The 20,877-nt window shown below is 38.5% G+C and overlaps 4 protein-coding genes across 4 annotated transcripts; 3 read left to right on the plus strand and 1 right to left on the minus strand.

Annotated features, from left to right (window-relative positions):
- Nucleotides 1-27: 27 nt before the first annotated feature.
- Nucleotides 28-2,831, minus strand: LOC113687135 (hemicentin-2). The gene is given in 3 exon segments (XM_027204844.2): nt 28-1,445; nt 1,897-2,157; nt 2,584-2,831. Coding segments are annotated over 3 exon segments (1,599 nt in total). The 5' UTR covers nt 2,783-2,831; the 3' UTR covers nt 28-306.
- A 3,824-nt stretch (nt 2,832-6,655) lies between these two features.
- Nucleotides 6,656-9,310, plus strand: LOC113664676 (uncharacterized). The gene has a single exon (XM_089190794.1). It carries the CDS (start codon nt 7,395-7,397, stop codon nt 7,986-7,988), a length of 594 nt encoding a protein of 197 aa, XP_089046920.1. The 5' UTR covers nt 6,656-7,394; the 3' UTR covers nt 7,989-9,310.
- Nucleotides 9,311-14,767: 5,457 nt separating this feature from the next.
- LOC113664629 (uncharacterized) lies at nt 14,768-17,536 on the plus strand. Its single transcript, XM_027180258.2, has 2 exons — nt 14,768-15,041; nt 16,021-17,536. The coding sequence occupies exons 1-2, from the start codon at nt 14,883-14,885 to the stop codon at nt 16,705-16,707; spliced, it is 846 nt and encodes a 281-aa protein (XP_027036059.2). The 5' UTR covers nt 14,768-14,882; the 3' UTR covers nt 16,708-17,536.
- A 1,091-nt stretch (nt 17,537-18,627) lies between these two features.
- On the plus strand, nt 18,628-20,746 carry LOC113664228 (fibroblast growth factor 7). Its single transcript, XM_027179827.2, has 3 exons — nt 18,628-19,009; nt 19,161-19,261; nt 20,377-20,746. The coding sequence occupies exons 1-3, from the start codon at nt 18,907-18,909 to the stop codon at nt 20,569-20,571; spliced, it is 399 nt and encodes a 132-aa protein (XP_027035628.2). The 5' UTR covers nt 18,628-18,906; the 3' UTR covers nt 20,572-20,746.
- The last annotated feature ends 131 nt before the right edge of the window (nt 20,747-20,877 follow it).

Genomic DNA, 20,877 nt, shown 5'->3' on the forward strand with positions numbered 1-20,877 from the left:
AACACCGCTTTGCGCATGGATTAAAAAGCAGAAGTAATCGATAAGTGATTTTCTTGGCATAACTTAATTTATTTGCTCGTGTTATTTAGGCTTATTTCTTTTTTACCTTTTAATTTTTTTTCCATTTTTGTCCTCATCACTCTCGTTCTTTTTCAAGGTACCAGTTCTGATCATTTTATCAGATATACTCCATGAATTAGATTTAAAGATTAGATTCGCACCTTTCATGACATTGGAGAGCAACTACTTTTCACATTCTTATCTGCGCTGCACAAAAAATAGTACATATTGGAAAAAATGTCATTTTTATGAGTTGTAACATTTTAATTTTCCAAGTGTGTAGTATCCTTTCTCGTGCTCTACACCCGTATCTCCAAATCTTAACTCAGACACTGGAAGAGTTGACTTATCTGTCAAAAGCCCACTGTCCTCTCTCCACACTTTGTCATTTGAATCACAGTTGCACGGCTTAGATGATGATGCGCAAGTCCTGGTTACTCCGCATGCGCACTTACCACTTCCCGGTGAAGCCCCTCCCCAGTAGTTCATTTGGATACCGTCACGTGACATTCACTAGCCGTAGTCCTGTCCGTGACCATGAAACAAAACCGAGTAGTGGCATTCATATTTTATGAACTGCTCACAATTCGTAGAAGCTGCAATTAAAGCGACCAGCTGTTGTTTACTGTAGCCAATGTAGTTTTTTTTCCGCTGTTAAGTTCCCGGATTCTCGAAGCCGCTGACCAAAGTTCGCGCTTCGCTGTTATGACTAATGACTGTCACGCCAATCCCATTTTTGTCACGCATGTCGCAGTGAACAGCGAATGGCATTAAACATTTTGGACTTATCAAGTACGTCTTGCTCTCTGAAAATCCAGCTCGTTTTATTTCACTACAGGAGCTCGGAAAATAAATATTAACACCTACACGAAAGTCCAGAGAAGCCCAAAAATTTCTTGCAGTACAAATATAAGTACCTTGATCAGCTAGCGATGCTTTTTCAATAACAAGTGAACCATTTGCGAGGGTTCGATGTCTTGCAGTCAGCTGAGGTCCGTTTGATCGTGACCACGTGACAACCACTGAAAAGTTTCCACTGTCAGCTTGACAGTGCAGAATAAGCGATTTACCAGCAAAAATCGTGACATTTTGAGGGGGCGGCACAGTAAAATGAAGTTTAGGAACTACCACGACACTACCCGAGGTGGTCTCGAAATTGATCAGGTTTTCTGTCCTGCATGAGTATGTACCAGAGTCCGAGACTTTTGAAGATTTTAATATGAAGGTGGCGCCGTCGACAATAAGCCTCTTGGTGTCGAAAGTTGATCCCAGTCTTTCCCAACTTATGCTCGGTTTAGGTTGACCTGTTGCTGCGCATGTCAACCTTAGATCTGAACCTTCTTCTATTGCCGTGGATTTGGGTCCTTGGGTGATTTTCACTGGAACTGCAGATCAAATTGAAATAGTGTGGGTGACTAACAATGTTCAAGTCAAATAAGACTTCAACATTTTTTTTATCTTGATTCGGTACTTAGCGACCGATCATTGTTTATCGTTTGGGGCGCCCGAGGCGTTTAGTTGTGTCACAATAAAAGGCACCGGATCCCCTATAAGGCTCTGTAACATTCTTATGATCCCCTCTCCCCCCCCCCCCCCCACTTTGTCAGTTGATTGGCGGTCAAATATCTATTTACACTCTGTTGGCGAGCACTGATTCCCCCCTCCGCTTCCCCCCTGAAAACCATGTGATTCCCCCAAAGTCTTCCATTCCTCCCCTCCCGTGAAATAAATAATGATTTGTCGTTAGGCGAACTGCAACCCAAAATAGTCTAAAATTGACTCAAATACCATGCTTGGGGGGAAAGGGAATGGGGCAGGCTTAACTCTGTCACATACCTTGTACTGTTAGGATGGCAGACACACACGTATATGTCCCGTGATCAGAAAATGTTACATTCCTTAACAACAGCGTGTTATTAGGTTGAGCGGTATGACGGTCACGGACAATGAGAGAGCTTCCATTTCGATACCAGGTTATTACAGGTATGGGTAGTCCCCCTGCCTTACATCTGAACGAGGCTGAATTGTACTCATGCACGGTTAACGAGGTTGGAGACGATGCTATCTTGGGAGGAGATACTGACTCGCCTGTGTCGCCTGAGGAGAGAAGGCATTTGCAATTAATCATGCTGTAGATGAAGGTCGGAATAGTTTGCATTAGCCTTCCATGTCAGTCATTATGTGGATTTGCCACCCACTGCGCAAAGTACTGAATAACAAGTCCATGCACACAGTTTTTCCATTTACTTTTTATTTCCTAGAAAGCTTTTGTGGAAGTGGAAACTAAAGCCACGCCAAATTTTTCATTTAGAATCTGTGTTTCTACCCAAGATATCGGGAATTTACCCCTGAACAACGTATTCAAATATTGGAGAAAATGTGAAGAGGGGAAAGTTATAAAGGTACAGTCAGGTAAGGATGTCATAGTTTAGTCACTATTCGCCAAAGTAATAATAATAAAATGGTCATTACTTCTTAAAAGCCAAATTACGCTTATTAACTTATATAGCAAGGAAGTTCTACCTTTTTCTCCCTTATTTCCATGCCTTCCCGGTTCGCTTTTTTCTCCACTCAGACCAGCCGGTCCACGTTTACCACGGTAACCTTGACTACCCTTATCTCCTTTATCGCCAAGTCCTCCTATTGGTCCACGTTTTCCTGTGTCACCTTTGGGCCCTTGCAAACAGAGTTTCTCGTCTCGCGCGCAGAATGTCTTAATCATGGCTGAGAGCACGTGTCTGATTTGAGTAGTAATCTCATTTTCAACTGAAAAGTTTTTGGACGGAGAAACACTTCTTCGATAACGTCGGACATGATCTGTCAGCAAATCCAAAGTTACATCTGAAATTTGCATTGAAATCAAGGATATGATCAACTTGAAATCTGAATCTGCTGGAGAAACTCTTTTCAGTAAAACTGAAGCTTTTTGATTGAATTTCTAACCTTCTGAATGACCGAACAAAACCATTTTATGAGCTTGTTACCTAGCTCCGACAAATATGGTTAGTGAAAAAGTCAGAAGAAAATTCTGTGAGCGAACTGTGAAGCAATGACTGAAAAAAAAACTCCGATTGCCCCAGAGTTTCCAACTAAAGCCATTAAATTCGGTATGGAATATTTCAAGGTATGTATCGGAAGATTAAACAGTTCAGTATTATTCGCTAAATGCGTAACATGATTTGCTTACATGTTGAGGTAACATTTGCGACAAGCTAAAGTTAATTGTTTCACTGACTGGTCGCGGTCAAACCAGATAAAAGTTAGTTGGTAAAGTTATCTTTAACTGCGATTTTACTAAAACAATTATTCTACTCAGGTTTTCCCAATATGAGATATATATAACTATCGTCTCAAACTCGGCGTGGTCTCGAAGAATGATTTTCAAATAGCCAACAGTCACTTTGTCCGCTTGTGCAATACAATTCCTGATATATTTCGTAGTTGTATGAGCTGAATGTCCTTGTTACGGCTAAGAGGACCGAGGCCTTTGATTGGTATCAGTGCATCTTGGCCATGGAAGGTCAATGCAGTTTTCTGAAAAGACTTGCAAAAGAATTAAACTTACCTGACAAAACTAAGTCGTAGTTTTGGTTATCGATCTAAAAATAGTCAGTCAGTTAACCTTACCTCTGTTCGTCCTCAAACCATCAAAGTTCGTTTCCATGGATAAAACGCGTGACTAGAGAGCTAAGAAACGTGACTCGTTTCTTATCATGATAACACAGGGTAGAATAAGACACAATACGGATAGTATCTGGCTCGCAAAAGAAATAAAATTCGATATTTTTGACTTGTCGGACATCTTGACACAATCCTAGTCTTTAAAACAGACGTTCATAGGGCCAGCTTATGTACCATTTTTGAAGCGGAAATCGATACATCTGATCACGAAGAGAAAACGGTTCAGACAAACAGGAAGTTTAAATTGCAGGCTACACAATGATATGTGAGGGGATGAGTTTCTAATGAAACTGTTGTGTTGCGTCGATCGGAGTATAACGGGATAATGTAGTGTTATCAACTAACTTGATAAAGTAAATTAGCCATGATAAAAAGTTTCTTAAAGGTTGACGGTAAGAACGTGGAAACTATTTACAGCGGCCAGTTGACATGATGTATCATCAACTCATTGAAGTCAGTCACCCCGGCACGCTTAGTCTAAGGAGCACCCAATGTTATCTAAGAAACTGTGAAAAAACGTTTGCAAGTCGTAAAATTTCCATTTCCCAAGTGCATCAGGTACAAGGAAGTATGTATATATGAGCACGTAAAAACAGTTTAGACAAAAGGAAGTTAAAAATGGAGACTGAAAGGGAAATATTCTTAGCTCGTGAGAGGCCGTCACGTATCCTAGATTCTGGACTCATGGATACTCTTCGAGACGGAAATAGTTTAAGCTGTCAACACCAATTCATAGAATATGAACGAAGAAATACTGAAAACTTTCCTGATACTTAAGTTTTATAAATTCCTTTATAAACTGAAGGAAATTTGCAGCGTTTTATTAAAGCTATCTGAAAGTGGTTTCAGATTAGTGACACACTAATATTGGTCGAAATTGTTTTTTTTTTAATTTGGGCGAGAATTTCAACAAGCATTCCCGTCACTTCCGTAAGGGGTTAAACAATTCTTGGGCTTAAAATGAACTTTAGACGACTCTTGTTTTTAACCAAACCATATACTCCCTTATCTCCCCTACACATGCTGAAGTTATTGACCCTTAAAAAGATTTAAACTGATATGATTGACTTTCCCGCTTTTCCAGTATGTCGATTATTGTATATCTGGCTTTGTAGGTTACTCAGCTCAGGAGGAAACTGATCTGAGTTATCAGTGGGAGTCACTGTGTCACGGAACATCGAACTTCTAGCTCTACTGCCCTACAACTGAATGCATCGCAGGGAACTTAAGTGTGAGCCAGGCAAGTTAAAATCAAGAGACCATGAGCTTTGTGAAAAAGCTGCGCTGTTATTAACGAATATTTCCTTTCATTTCTAAATTTTAGACACCCAGGCAGTCATCAAACCTAACGATAACCTGTGTAGGACAGATTTTAGTGAAAATTCCTCACAGGAAACCATACTCCAGTCGGAGACACGATTTTGGCTCCAAGGTTATCACTCAGCAGACGATGTGTCTACTGTCTAGAGGATTCCTGTAAATTTTCATGAAAATGTCTTTGTTTGGACTCTAGGAATTACATTGCTGTGCAGAGCGATTAATTTAAACCTTATATATTTATCATAATATAGTTCATTTAAACTATAAAACTGTCCACTCTGTCCGCAAAATCCACACTATCTCATCTTTTAATTTAAAATGTTGATTTCCTTTCGATTAAGTTCGAGTTATGAAGATCTGCCCATGTTTAAAGTGACCTAGTCAGCTTAACGGATTTAGAAACGGTTTGAATTGAGATATCATCAACCGACCCCACACCATATGCATCTTGTCTTTTAAAAGAAAAGGTCATTTCGCTACGAAGAGGTTTGAAGGATCGATGTAAGCAAATCAACGCTTGGGAATATAGCATTTGAATCCCGAAATTTGTTATAAAAAAAAAAATCTATCAAGTTATTACTGCAAATTCTCCCGGAACAAATTATGATAGTTTCCAAAATAGGTAACAATACAAGTAAATATCAATGGACTAGTTAATACCTCCATAAATGCTCAACATTTCCGCTTCATTGCTGGGGAAAAGTTGAGCTCGTTCGCACGACAACCGGCGAGTTATTTACCATTGCACATTTAGGGTAATAAGATTGATTTCATATATCTGCTTGAAGTTTGGCAGGGGTTTATTTATAAGTTAACGTCGTCTGGTAAAACAATCTATTAACTCTGTCTTAAAGAACATGTGCAAAAAATATATTTAATGTTTAACCTGCGGATGACAAATAATAATGCTATGCTGCGATTTTCCTGAATGATAAAGGAAATACTGTCGATATGCTCTTAATTGTAACTCGTCACAAGAAGAAATGACTCTGTTTTGAATTAAGATTAAAGATGATTACGCAGCCAAACAACTGTTTGGCAACAGATTGCAAGTCCAAGAGATCTCTAGATCATGTCTGTCATACAAATCCGATTTCCATTGGATAAACTCTAATGAATGAAGACGGTAGAGAGTGTTTAACAGGCGGATGAAAAGCGATCTTATAAATAACTCGTGTGATATTCATTATCAGGTGCAACAAGCCTTTGACCTTCCTGCTAACGACTCAATCAGGAGCAGATGAGAGATCTACAAACTGTCTGAAACAATGGTGGTCGGCTGCTCCAGGCGATTTAAAATGATCCTTTTAAAAGGATCTAAAAGGTTGTGTATAATTTGGAATGATATATTATTTCATGAGTTTTCCTGTTACCTCAGCTCAGAGGCAAATTCCAGCCCCTTTTAGACTCGGAAAATTCTCCGAGATGTATCGAGCGAGTTACCGCCGGGATGCTCCTCCATCTCTCGTTTGCTGAACCTAACATGTGATTCCATCCAAACGTAGAAACATACGCACTTTTCACTTTGTTTATCATCGTGGGTCAAATGAGACATTAAAGGGGTAGAGTAAACATGCATATCATCCCTTGTCTTTCTACGGAAAAATTCAAACGGTGCTTTATTAAAGCGTTCATGATAGTGCAATTGCACCAACATAAATGTTTGTATAAAAATTGCATTTTTATGAGTTTCATTCGTTCTTCTGGAAGCTAAACGCCGGTATGAAAAAAGCGCACTTCATGTGTAATGAGTTTTTTAGCCACACAGACAATGCTATATCCCTTAGCGGGAGTATCATTTTTGCTGCCGTCTAATTTAATAAAAAAGCCGATATTTAAAAAATCAGTTATTACTAATTAATCATTCTGTTGTTTAATTCTTGCGAAACAGCAGGGTGCCAGTTCAAACAACTAAACGACTCATGTGGGCGGGAAAACTCTGCTAAACGCAACCGCAGAGCGTTAAAAGGTTGTCTATCAAACCGGGGAACAGCAGAATGGCTCCCGTCAGTGACGTCACACAAATCACGACCAGGTAAAATACTGCGGTTGACAATTGTTGTCACCCAGACAAACCTCATCAAGAAAGGGAAACATTGATGTGTGCTTTGATACACTCCACTCGACGTTTATCAGACGATGAGATAAGCCAAGTTTCATTTTTGGCAGTGGCTCCTGCACTTCACAACTCTATCTCAAGGATTTCTGTCATCAACAAACTCTACGTTCAAGTGGAGAAGACATAAAGCGTATACGGACGCTCAGAGCAGGCCCTAATTGGAATATTTTTCTCCCTGGAGTTCAAGACCTGCTCTGCAGTCGATCAGAGAGTCATGAACGGCTACCGTCGACAGTCCTTTTGCGGTTTCATGCCTTCCGTAGAAAGAATGAAAGATGAAAGATATGGCCACGTTAAAGCAAGAAAATATTCCGAAGCCTGCATACAGCATAAAATAAACAGGCCACCAAATGATCAGGAACTGGGAGACTTACGAAGGACTGCTTCATTACCGGACTTTCAAGAAATGGAAAGAATACACTCTAGAAGGCCCTCTCGCAGCAAGGCAATATTTTCGGATCCCCCTGAAGGCTTCAAAAGAACCCGAAGCGTGTCGTTCGCTCCAGAAGTTGTCTTCTTTACTGCAGTGGCTGATAACGATGTTGCAGAGCTCACGAAGATTATTCACAAGCAGGAAATAGATTTAAACCACCAGAGTCCGTCTGGACTCACGGCATTGCATTACGCAGCTGCAGAAGGAAGCTTTGAATGTCTTCAATTGCTGATAGATTGCGGTGCCGAGGTGGAATTATCGGACTCTCAAGGGTGCTCTGCATTAGATTTTGCTGTGCGCGGGGGGCACTTTGATTGCGCATCGTACCTTATCAAAGCAGGTGCGGAAATCAAAAAGATTGTAAATGGTCTGTAAACGTATACCGCCATGGTTCATTTGATTAGCACGAGTTACAATCAAAGGAATGCTGCGTGATAATTGTTCACAACTTAAAACCCTATCTCTCGACGTCTTGTAAGGTCTAAAAATAGGCCTTGAGCACAAAGGTCTCCACTGTGGAATTGCAAGAATTGGAGAAGATACCACTAATTTTAAAAGCGGTCAGCATAACCACGTTTTCAGTTTTCAATCTTCTTTCTTCGTTTCTTATAGAACGCAGATTTATTTGTTCAGTTAAGGTAAATGACGTACTTTTACCATCCAAAAAGCCGCACTAAACATTCCTGGTATGTTTAAATAATCATCTGAAGACTCTTATTTATGAACAAAAACAACTTTAAAAAACAGAAAAGCCCCCTAGAAGTTTTTTTAATGAAATCCTTCTGTAATAGCCCGCCAGCGAGAAACACATGGGCATCGCAACTGTTGATTTAAGGCTTTCGCAAGGTTGAACTTAAGCGGAAAGGTCAGCTTTTAATGGGCTACATACCTGTAAAAGAATCGCTAAATATTTGCAATATGTCACATGCATGATTCAAAGTTAACCCCGTTTGAAGGGGTCACTTTTCAACTTGTTTACATAAGGCACTGCGCCGAAATTAAAGAAGGACACAAGAAAAACAAACGGCGGATAGATGTTAAATAATTATTTCTAAAACAAAGCCTTGAGGATGAAAATTGAGAGGCCATGTCGTCCTTTGTTTGTGGTTTCGCTTTTGCGCAACGGAAGAGAATATTTTAACATCGAGTGCGTTTGTATTGAATTGTTAAATGGTTAGGGCCATTAAGAAAATAAAGATATAGGTGATTCGTATTGTACTAGAAATAACAGGTTTGAAAGATTTTTTTGTTGTTATTGTTTCGCCCAAAATAGCCAGCATTCAAATGATGAATGCCAAAGCGAAAAGGTAACTCTCCGGAGGATTTTGTATTGACCAATGTAGTTTCACTTTTTGGAGTTTTTTCTACCAGATTGACTCTGTTGACTTTCAGACTGGTTGGTTGTTGTGGTTAAAATGCGAAGGCAAATAAGTAAGTAAATAGTGAATTAATTAAGATTAGATTTGGTCTGATGAATTCCATAGGTTCCTAAAAGCCGAACACTGTTTGAAAATCATTAGTTTTGCACAACAGAATGCTTACCAAGAAAGCGTTTTACAATAAGGAGGCAGAGCCGGCTACTACAATGAACTACTTATGTTAAACTGCGTTTAACAAGACCCTTTAGAGTAAAATTACAATTGCCATTAGTTGGTGTTGTAGTTGATCTGACTACAATAAAGGGCTGTCTCTCTCCGTATCATTGTCCGCACGCATAAATAATCTCCCAACAAGAGAGGCTTTTGTACGATTACCAAGACTGCAACCCATGAAATTGCCGTGAATAAAGGGTCTTTCAATTTTGTCTCCTGACCTAACTTTTGAGAAGCCAAAAGTATGTAGAAATCTTTTAAATGGATTTTGCACATGTTGAGGCAAAGATAATATTGATCATCCCCTGAGCCGAAAATCTGTAATAAAAGATTTGTCAACAGTTGACTGAGATAAACCAACATGGGGCATATATCTTTGGATTCTTTTTGCTGAAGTGAACAAACGAAGAGAACATTCAGATCAAAGCATGGCTTGTCAATATTATGGATGAGCCACGTCCACGTTGACAGTAATTTTTTGAGGTAATAAAAAGCCGCCGGAAAAGTCTTAATTAGTCACATAAAGAGTCATTAATTCAGGAAAATGGAGGGATTTTAGCAGGTTTACTTATCTTAAAGCACGGAAATTACCACATATAAAGATATGAAGACCTATGGATCTTCGAAAAAGACCAAAGAATAATAATCAATTAAGAAATTTAAAAGCCCTTTGCCTATCGCAAAATTATGGCGCTCCTGATGTGCGCGTCATTTTCACACGAAACTGTTTTCGAAAGTGGAAGGGAAATGCGTTTTCTCGCGAATACAACGGTTAAGAGTTCCCCTTCATGTTGTCGGATTCGTCAGTTGTAATCTCCAGATCTCTTCAGGTTCTTTAGAGTGTGTCTTGAACTCAGATTAAGGCCCCCTTCTTGTCGAGCCTTACTGAGTTACAAGCACACTGACTTGCCGACTTGTTCCGTGAAAAAGAATTAGAGAGATAGGGATGAACAACACCGGAGAGGATGTGAAGGCAGCAAGGGGAGAGCATCACATCTTGAATCGATTAGCGTAATTGTTTGAAGTCTCTGTCTTCAACCATCTGTGTTCAGCTTTGATTTATTGTCAGTATTTTGGCGTTATTCTACCGCAGCAATCGATGGCCTTAAAAAGGATCCTTTCTATCAAAAGAACATTTTCACGGGCCTGTACGTGAGTCAAAACGCACATATTTCTCTGTCGGCTTGTCTTTGTGATCATCGAAAAAAATTAGATAACATTAGGATTTAAATTGTATTAGTTGCAATTGTCTGTGACTAAAGACCGCTTTTGTCAGCTGTTATTGTAAGTGATGTGTAAAATGTCATAGAACAGATGTAGCGGCAATCTGAGAGAAATGGTCTGCTAATGAAAAACAGCGGTTAAGTAAATGTGTTTTGAAAGTCGTAACTATTTGCTCGTCTTATCTGATGTGGAAGACTGGGTTCTACCCATACTCGACCACCTAGTTGGAGCAAAACTCCGGTGAAAAAATTTACCTTTTTTTTATCCTCAGAATGGAAGGGAACAGGACGAAAAGGGTAGATGTCACATTTAAAATTCCACCTCTAATTTCTTAATATAAATGCTTTAATTCAGCTTTTACATTCATTTAATCCAAACCTCAATGTTCCACACCTTTGCTTACTTTTTATTCAATTTTTTTTTTTGCTTAAGTTGGATATTGCACAAAAATAACAGTCGGTAAGGGTAACTTAGCTGATATCATAGCGACAACATGTCCAAGGTGATATAAGAAAACATCGTTAAACCGGCTAAGACAAACAAGTTCAATATCTGAGGATTCAGATTAATCAGTCCATCATTCCGGCTAAAACTGATTTATTCCAATCAATTAATCGGTTTTTCATCTGTGCCGCTATGAAAATTTAATTTTGGCGGGACCTCCATGAGGAATTGGCTTTACGATTAACACAGGACGTTACTTCATGCACGGTTAAACTTACTGGCGAGAGAGAAATCGGTGTTTTCGCGATATATCAGGAGTTATACAGCTGCTTGAACGCATCGTTGAAAATACCAACGATATGCAAGAGGTTTCATTTTGATTTATACAATGAAACAAAGAGTGCGAATTCTGGTTTATGTAACCATTTTGACTGAATACGTATTGTAGAATATTTGAAGCAAGACATAGTCGAGACACCTTTTTTTTTCAGAGAGTCAGTGTTCGTAACTATAAGTGGGCGACATTGCAAGACAAATCGGACCTCAAATCGTACCTTTGGGACACTCTGATTTCAGGAGAAAAATGACATTTCTAAAAATCCTTCCCCATCAGTTGCCATTTCAATGTTTCACCATCCATGGTGGATAGCACCTCGTACGTGTCAATTAATAAACATTGGGTTTATGAGTGGTGGGGGATGGGAGGTAAAGATTGCAGTGGTGGGAACCAGGACGCAAACGGTGACTTTTTCATACATAAATACTTTTGACTTGGACCACTTTCAAACACTTTCGTCTAAGCTTCTCTATATTGAGGTCCCCCCATTCCAAAACAAAAACTCCAAAACGGTCGTGATATTGATATTCATTTGGGTTGGTATGCGCCTCAGTACAAAATATTCGTGTCATTGAAAGCTTGTACTAGTCTCCTTCAAGGGAAAAGGAGTAATCCCGTATTTTCTCTTGTTTCCTAATTAGATATCACAGGGTTTTTTCCAAAGAAAGTCATACTGTAAACATAATTTATTAAATCTGGGGGGAAATTCAGAAAAGAAACATCATACGCATTTTGACCCTCGCAAATTTTACAAACAATCCCCTTCCCCTTCTCTGACAAGCCACCTTTCCGGTAAGCCACCTCCTCCCCCTCTGACAAGCATCCGTTGTAAAATCGCCCTCGTCCCTCTCCAGAAGCCTCCTCTGCGATAATACTCGTCCTCCCTCTCATTGAGGAAATTAGGTAGAACAATATCGATACAAACGCTGAGCAGTTTCCAGCTTACCGGTCGAACTACAGCGTTCAAGCAAAAGGTGCGATAATTGTGGCTCAATTAAGGGCCCAGGTTCGAGAAACACTCTGCAAGCTGTTCTATACTGTGTACTCAAGAGATAGCCAATCGAGAACAAAGCTCGCAATATAGGTGCATGTTTTACTCTCAGATAATGTTAGACATGAATAAAGGTAATGAAATTAATAAATAGGAAATTAAAACTTGTTAAAGATATAATTACAGTTGTCGCCTTCCAGCGTCTAATCAAGTTGTACAGGAGCAGAAGAAATGGTCTCTGTCTCGAGATAAAACGAACTCTTGGAGGATCAGGATATGATAAAATTTTGAAAAGGAAAGGTTCGAGGAAAGAGAATAATAAATTCTGATTCACGATTCTGTACACGATAAAAAACTTCATGAAGTAGGCACCATAACTTGACACGACTATGATAGTTCCTCACCTGTGTGAGAGCATCTTAAGCGACGATAGAGCGTCTTAAGAACGAAAGAAAAATTTTAATCGCATGCTCCGGCTAATATGTTGACCACATTAATTTTCTTTCCTTATCATCTGTTTTCACGGATTCGGGAACAAGAATTAAGGAAAGGATTTAGATCGGAATGTTATTTAACGATTATGTTATTTGATAAATGTAGATTAAAACAGGAAATCAGATTAATCAGATGTTTTTCTCATATCACACATTCTGAAGATAATGAGGACAATACAGAATTGTTTGATCAGTTGTGTGTTTCGTGCTTAGGGGAGGTTTTGGCAAGGACAGTGAGACATACAACCAAGATCAACAAGATTTTATCAAAAGTATTTCCAAAAAAACATAAAAGATGGCACATGGACTGGACGCCGGGTTTAGTCTATCAATTAGAAAATAACGAGATAATCAGGCTGTAGTTACATTAAGAGGTGAACCATTCACACGTTACATCTACTTGATGACTCTGAGCCCCAATGTGTAGTCCCTTTGACTCTTATGATGACTTCTGTTCATGTTGCTGCCGCTGACAGTCCATTTGAAGGCTGTTCTCTTTAGGACGATCGGACACACACGATTGTAGATCCAATGACTCGCGCAAAATTGAACAACTACAATATTAGTCTGTGTCGGTACCTTTATTAGTATGGGTTTCTCCCAAGCTACATGGTTTGACACTTAAAATAAAGTTTTATTATTATTGTCAGCTTTGCTTTGTGAGTCTGCTCACTCTACATGGAGTTCGGTAGTACCTTCACTTTTTAACTTTTCTGTAGGATTGTTTTCTATTATTGTTGTTGTTGTTGTTGTTTTGATGTTAATTGGAGCCATTTTGCTCCGCACATACTGAGATATTTTTTATTAGTGAGCCTGGTTAGAATAATTAAGGGAGGCCTGTCCAAATCAGCTAATTTTGCTTTGCAACACTAAGCTGTTACTGGAACTGTATCCTTTCCTTTCAGAGCGTAGTAACAGCTGACAAATGCGATCCAGTGAACTATGAAAGGTTCTACTGATATAGGCGCATGTCCACCAAAGATGCATACGCGCGTTGGATGAATTCAAGCATCACTTCCTCTGTAAATTGGACTCACCAGTTTTAAACCTTGATAACAAGCATCATTTCACCTCTGAATGCAGGGTTCATGAAAGTTGGCTCAAACGTGGTGCTCCTCTCTTTTCAAATATTTTCATGGTTCTCCTTTAAAATTTGTCTCTTTTTTATGTTGTGGAGCGTGGAAAGGAATTCAAAGCATTTCAAATTCTTTCTCGTCCATAGCATGAAATGACCATTTGACGATTTAGTTTGCCAAACTGGATTAATTCTGAAAAACATGATTCAGTGTGTAACGATAAATTGATATTTAGGGCGTGGTTTTCTCAAAATAAATACTTATGATATAGGTAAACACTGATGACAAAAATTTAGCGAAGAACAGCTCTAAGATTGACTAAACGAAAGTTGCGAAAAATTTCAAATACATTAAATAAAATATTGTGACTCAAAATAACCACGAAAAATGTTTTTGTCATTTATAGACCATTGGAGCGAAGATTATCTGCTTCGTTCATTCTTATTGCATGACAGGGCAGTTCATTGGGTGAAAATATCTGTCACAAAGGCAAAAGCTCGACTTATTCAAGTCATTCCAGACAAGTTGTTTTGTTACTGTGATCAGCACAGAAACTTCTAACCAACAAGGAAGATTTTAAGTAGCAATGACAGCACTAGTAAGTTTATTTTTACAAGCGAGGATCACTCAGTTTAACTAAACCTCGCGACACCTAAGATTCCTTACCATTCTTTAGTGACGCAAAGTGTGTTTATGGTAAAAAAGTAATTCATCATATGGAAAAAAACCGACACAAAGAAAAGGAAATTACTAATTTTTGATTACAGGTGATACATTAATAGATTCAATGACCTGCCTTAAACAGTACACTTAACTATTATCCCAAATGAATCAAACGGTTCCGGTTTGAGTTTTCGCCCTCTCGGCTTAAGACTTTTCAATTACTTGTTTGTCACTAGGCGTGTTGAACGAGGTCTAAGCTGGATTTAAGGGTCAATGACCGATAGCAGGTACAAGAAAGGGACTTGCAAGGTAGAATAATTAAGTGGCTTTTCAACGTGTTATTTGCAAATTATTACTAGCACATTCCAGGATTAAACTCTGATGTTTGTAGAGTCAAAGTCGCCCTGATGTGTGGAATTTTGCTGCAAAGATCACTCAAGAGGCCGAAATGAGAGAAAATACGACAAAAAAAAAGTCCCTTGTTTTCACTTTATTTCTTCTCACAAATCAGACTTTATTACATTTTAGCGACTGCCAGCTTATAGACATTCGAAACTCGCTTGTACGAAAACATGGAAAATTGAAAACCGAGAACTCTCCGCAAGAGGTGAGTGAGGAAAGCTCTATTTTACTTTTTTCAGGATCAGTTGATTGTTTTTAACTAGCTGGGTAGTTGCTGGAATGAAACAGACCAAACTTGCTGTTTTAAGTTCCCACTGTGCCGAGACTTTCAGACTGAACGCTGTAAGCGAAATTTCCTTGATCCGTAACACGTTATTCTCACCCCGAAAGGAACTATATCTACACAGCGGAGCTTGTATTCTGTAAACACCTCCTATCCCTGAGTTCGAATTGTCCGACTATGATTATGCCATAAAAATATGATATTTTTGTGCGAAGTGGCAAAGAAGAGTAAGCGACTAAAGGGTTGTTTTTAATTCTTCTGGTTGTTGCCGGTGTGCTACCGATAACTTGGAATAAATTAAGTAACAAGCGAAAAAACCCTTTCACTTAATTTACAAATCTAATTGACTTACAAATCTAAACGTACGGTGATGATACTATGAAATATTTTATAGACATTAAATGAGACCAATGTTTAAGGCTTGGCATTAAGTTGAAAAGCTCATCCGCTGTCTTTGTTCCACGATGTTTGTTGCTGAACACGCCACACTGAACACTTCACAAGGCCAGTTGCTTCTGCTTCTCATTATACTTGAGTACTCGACCATCCACACAAAAGTTACATGATAATCAGTTGGCACATCAGAGAGCAAACTTTATCCTTTCTTGGTTTGTACCAATGTGAACTTTACATACACGAAATGCACATAGTATTTGGCTTTTGAAACATTTTTAGTGCTAAAAATAAAAAAAAACCGAAAATAAAAAATGGCTAGCCCTAGTTTATTTTTTACTATAATTTTTTTTCGTGGTGGTTATGTGGGAAAACCTTTGGGGAAAAAAACTGCAAAAAAAGAAACGGTGGTACTACGACTTTGCAAGAGTTGGGCTTGTAAGTTATATTATTTTTAAAATATTTATGACTAACATATGATTCGATGTTCTGTTTTTCTTTTTTACAGCAAGTAAAGTTATTTCAAGAGGAATTAGGGTACGTCTCATTTTTGCATGCATCTCACGAAATCAAACGCAGAAAGGAGAGAGATGTCCCACACAGGCGCTATCTCCACAAAAGAGGAAGCAATGTTCACAGTGGAGTAAGGGCTGAAATTGCTCGAGCCCTTGCACATCACATCGAAGGTATGGAACCTAACTTTAAGTCAGCGTCATTCCAGCAACTCTGGAGTGATTTGAAAGCGCCACTTACTGTTGTAATGAGACCAAGGAAAGTAGAGGAACTTTTAACAGACCTAGAGAAATGTCACTTGGGGAACACCCTGCATGGTTATGAAATTCCATCAGATTTGGATGGTATTAAAAGAGACTTGGTTATTTGCAAAATCTACGAAACACTGGAGAAGAATGCTGAAACCTCTTCTGGTGAAAAGTCCAACGACAACAAGCGTGAATACGCCCATATTCGGAATCTCCTCAAGCAGCCGCTAACCAGTTGTTTTAAGGTCGCAGAGCTGTCGTCGTTGATGAATGAGTTGGCGCAGTGTTTACCGCGGTTTGAGTTGGCTGGAATAAATTACCAGGTCCCAAGCAAGATGTCTGAGGTGAAGAGAGATGTGGTCATTTGTAAAGTTGATGAAGTATTTAATAGAACCGATGACAATGACTCGTCAGGAAGTGGAAGAGAGGTTTAATTCAATCCCGCCCCGAAGAATAAATGATATGCAATTTCACGCCCTAAAACATCGAATAATACTTTATGGACGTTTGAGTTATACCAATGCACTAAAGAGTTATCCTCACAGCTGCAAGTCGTAACCATGAATTACTAAAAAACCAGCAATGAAACTAATTTAAACCCATTGATAGGAAAAAAAACCAACGCGGAATGTGCTATGCCTTTTATATTATGAAATGTTCCTTTCGAAAATTTAATTTCTCTTACTAACTATTGAAAAGATAAATCTATCTAAAGGAAAGAAGTTGCTCAGTAATAGACTCTTCGGAAAGATTGCTGTAAAGTTCACAGATTACGAATTATCCTATCGACTAAATGATTCATCCATCTAACCATCCATCCACCCAGGAATACATGATAAAATCCTTCTCATCATGCATACTCACGTCAACTGATTCATTTATGCATGCACGCATGCATGCATGCATTAGTGGCATGTCTGCCTGCATTCAAAACCAGGGACTCAGTTTTCGATTATTGAAACTGTCACAGCAGTAAACGTTTGAAAATGAGTGTGAGATGGTGATTTTCTTAAACTATCTCTCCCGTGATTGAAATGCATGACTCCTTTATTTCATTTCAATGTCGAGAAATGACGAAAGTGCTATAAACGTGTAATGTAATATTTGATTATAAAATAAGGAAGTCGAAGAGATAAGTGAATTAGAAAAAATTACTCATGCCGAAAAAAATAAAAAAATCTAAATGTAAGAACAGCTGCATTTTAGCATAAGGAAATAAAAATTTGTTTTGTAATTAAAATTTTCCAATAAAATTACAAGAAGGAGGAATTTCTTTGTTTGCTATTTCCTTGATGTTTTTTGCGTCAACACCACCCCACTGTCGCATTCGAACTGAACTTTTCATACATTTCATAAATCACTCGTTTTCGAGTGATTTACCAATGAAAACCTGACTCTTGTATTTTCTTTTTATATCGAGTAATATCCTATGAGGCTATTGGATATAACCTTAGGTCATGCACTCTTTCAAGAGAGAACTTTGTAGTATCTTGATGTCTACACGAACGTTTAAACATCGTTTTCTGATAACCATTATATTTTGGACTTATACTGAGCGTTATATCTCGATATCCAAACTGATGCAGTGTTTACGGGATGCCGCTCCCTTACTTGAAAGTTGTAAGTCGACTTATATCACATTCTTCGTTGTTGCCTCCGAAATCAAACGGGGAGTACCATCTCGATTTGAGTACGGATTGTACCTAAACAAACGTTCCTTTGTATCCATCTTTGAATCCAAATAACTGAAGAACAGGGTGTATGTTAAAAGGCTTTCGAAGTTGTAAAAAATTACTATTTGTTTGTAACTCTTGATTTTGTAAAATCTCGCCGAGGCACACTAGATGTTAGCCTGGCGAAGTCAAGCGAAACAAGAAATATCGCTGAAGCGAACAAGATTAACTCAGCGAAAAGCGTGACAATGTATTGAGGTGTAGCGCGTGACTCTAGCCTATGCATGCTATACGGACCTATGAGCCTTAAATTATAACGAATGTGGGCGAAGGAACTTCATTTCCATGCAAATAAAAGAAAAAAAAACCTAAATTGGCGAAAGTTGCGCTGTGAAAGTAATGATTTCAGTTTAGGTTGAATAAGTTAAACCCAACCCAGAAGAAAACTGACGCCTTTCTGAGGAACGAACGCAGAAACTGAACCTACACGGCGTTTCATTTTCCTTATTTGGTCTGAGGCAATGCCTCACAAAAAATTGTCCTCGTTAGATTCGAACTGTCCCGTCAACCAACACTCTAGACGGGAACTCATAGATAATGACAATCAAAACTATAGCGCTAAACAAATATCATGTGATGAACATGTTGGATTTTGTGCTATAAAGTTTACATAAAAAATTTTTTTTAACACAGAAAATTGCGAAACCGAAGTGCTGTTAAATAAGAATAGCGATTCCGTCGAGAGATAAAAAAAGTTCATATTTTTATTTGCTGATCTGATCAATTTTCATTTCAGTTTAGAGCCTCCGTGAACTTTGCTATCCCTTCGGCTGGCGGTTTATAAGTGCAGACACCCACTCATTCTGTTCATCGCCAGCAGTCAAAATACTCGTCATATATAAGCCAACCACACTAAACAGAGTTGTACTTCAGTTTTAAAGGAACATTGATTAATTTGCCATGATCTCTTGTCACAAGTCACTGACTTCAAGATGGGGATTTTATCTTCAAATTGACGAGCAGGGAAATGTGCATGGAGTGCGAGAAAAGGATGATTACTGTGGTAAGATAACTGAAAAGTCTTTGCAATTTATCAAGTTGTTACCGGTGAACCAATATGTAGACATGCGTTTTGATTAGATGATTAGATTCTTTCATCTTTCAGGTACAAAAGAACCCTCTAATCGGAAATGAATTTTTCTTTTCCTTCTTAGTTTTTGAAATGAAAACAACAGATTTCGCCAAAGTCACCATTCGCGGACTGCAATCCAATGCTTACTTCGCGATGAATGACCGAGGGAATTTATACACAACGGTGAGCTCTCGGCTACAGAAATAATCAGTTCAATTTTTTTTTTCAAAAAATCATTTAAAAAAGTGCTTCGCGGTTTACATGGATTAAATAGCCCTGTACATCCAAATTCTATCTTTGGGAAGCGCAATAAATCCAAATGAAAGAATCACATGAAAGCGCTTTGGGTGACCTTCCAGACATTTTATCAAAAACTTCGTGATATTTAAGCATATGTCAGTAATACTCTTAGAGTTGTTACAATATCGGCATGACTAGTTAAATATACTAATGAATAAATCCGTCTCGATGAAATCAGACCTCCTGGAGAAACACTCCACGAAACGCAATACGTCGTCAACAATTCACTTTGCGTGACTTATTAAGATTGACATCACAAAAATGATTTCCTTTTGTATAAACAAAGGACAAAAAAGACCAGATTATACGACCATTTTAAATAGTTAAAAATATCTCAGTAGTCTAAACGGCACAAGATGTTATTATTATCACTTTGTCAGGAATTGAGGCGTATTTTGCGAGCTAAAGTGAAGATTTTAGCGGGCTGAAATGTATTTTTGCCCGCCTGCTCGCTCGCGTGATTGTTCAAACTGAAATGTAATCTTTTTTTTTCAGGTTTTATTTTCTTCATGCCTTCCGAAGTGATAATACTACATAAAAATAATGATTATGTTCGCTTCTCAGAGTCATTTTAATCCTCGCCGAACGGCTCGGCTTAAAGTGACCCTTACTTGGGCCTAAAACATTTTTAGGCCCGCGAAATGTTTTAGGCCTGCGAACATAAACTCTGTTGCAGATGAAAATATGAAGGCCACGTTTTATATTCTGCTTTAATTACTAGGATATTTAGAAATGGACTGAAGACCTACACCGTTAATTTCATTCAACGCTTAGTCATATTCATGCGTTTTTATGTCAGCTTAATGTACATTCGTTTTGAATCTGTCACTCCTTTTTTTCCCTGTAAATTGCTTTTTTGGTTGGAAAAATTGTTTTTAACACCCGATTATCTAGTTATCTTTTCAGGAATTCAGTCGGTGTTTCCATGAGTTCAGTTTGTTACAATTTGCATTTCGTTAACAAGGAATAATGTTATGTTATGTTATATTATTTTGAAGGACACTCAGAACCCATCCTGTATTTGGAAGGAAATTCACCACACTGATGGATACAACTACTACGAGTCCGATCAACACAACGGATTTTTTCTGGCGCTTAAACGGAGAGGTGATCCAAAAAATGGCCGAGAGACTGCCTTGGGACAAGTATCCTGCGCTTTTCTTGTAACTACGATAACGCACAATGCAACATGAGCTTCTTGTGACAAAGAAAGAGGTTCAATTTAGCTTGGTGTAATGGTACACTTCTAAGCCACTGGCGTCTGCTAGGTGGATAGTGATGAAACTAAAAGGAAACATAATCCCCATTATCATGTGAAATTAATGGTTTTTCTTAAAATAAATGAACGCGGAAGCAGGATGTACAGCACATTTTCTTGGCTAAGTTTTTCTTTTTCATTTTCAGTGTGAAAAGTACACCACAACCAACAAATTTCGAAACTAAAGAGCAATCCAGACACATTTACCGTCTCTTTTAAACCCGATCAGTAGATAACTCTT

Source organism: Pocillopora damicornis, chromosome 13 (assembly GCF_964200805.1).
Source record: "Pocillopora damicornis chromosome 13, jaPocDami1.2, whole genome shotgun sequence".
NCBI classification, from domain to species: domain Eukaryota; kingdom Metazoa; phylum Cnidaria; class Anthozoa; order Scleractinia; family Pocilloporidae; genus Pocillopora; species Pocillopora damicornis.

Bases quoted from the DNA above. Each gene is read 5' to 3' on its own strand.
- LOC113664228 (XM_027179827.2), top strand. From the start codon at position 18,907: ATGATCTCTTGTCACAAGTCACTGACTTCAAGATGGGGATTTTATCTT. The intron at 19,010-19,160 runs GTAAGATAACTG...TTTCCTTCTTAG, and splicing joins AGAAAAGGATGATTACTGTG to TTTTTGAAATGAAAACAACA. The intron at 19,262-20,376 runs GTGAGCTCTCGG...ATTATTTTGAAG, and splicing joins GAGGGAATTTATACACAACG to GACACTCAGAACCCATCCTG.
- LOC113664676 (XM_089190794.1), top strand. From the start codon at position 7,395: ATGAACGGCTACCGTCGACAGTCCTTTTGCGGTTTCATGCCTTCCGTA.
- LOC113664629 (XM_027180258.2), top strand. From the start codon at position 14,883: ATGAGAGAAAATACGACAAAAAAAAAGTCCCTTGTTTTCACTTTATTT. The intron at 15,042-16,020 runs GTGAGTGAGGAA...TCTTTTTTACAG, and splicing joins CCGAGAACTCTCCGCAAGAG to CAAGTAAAGTTATTTCAAGA.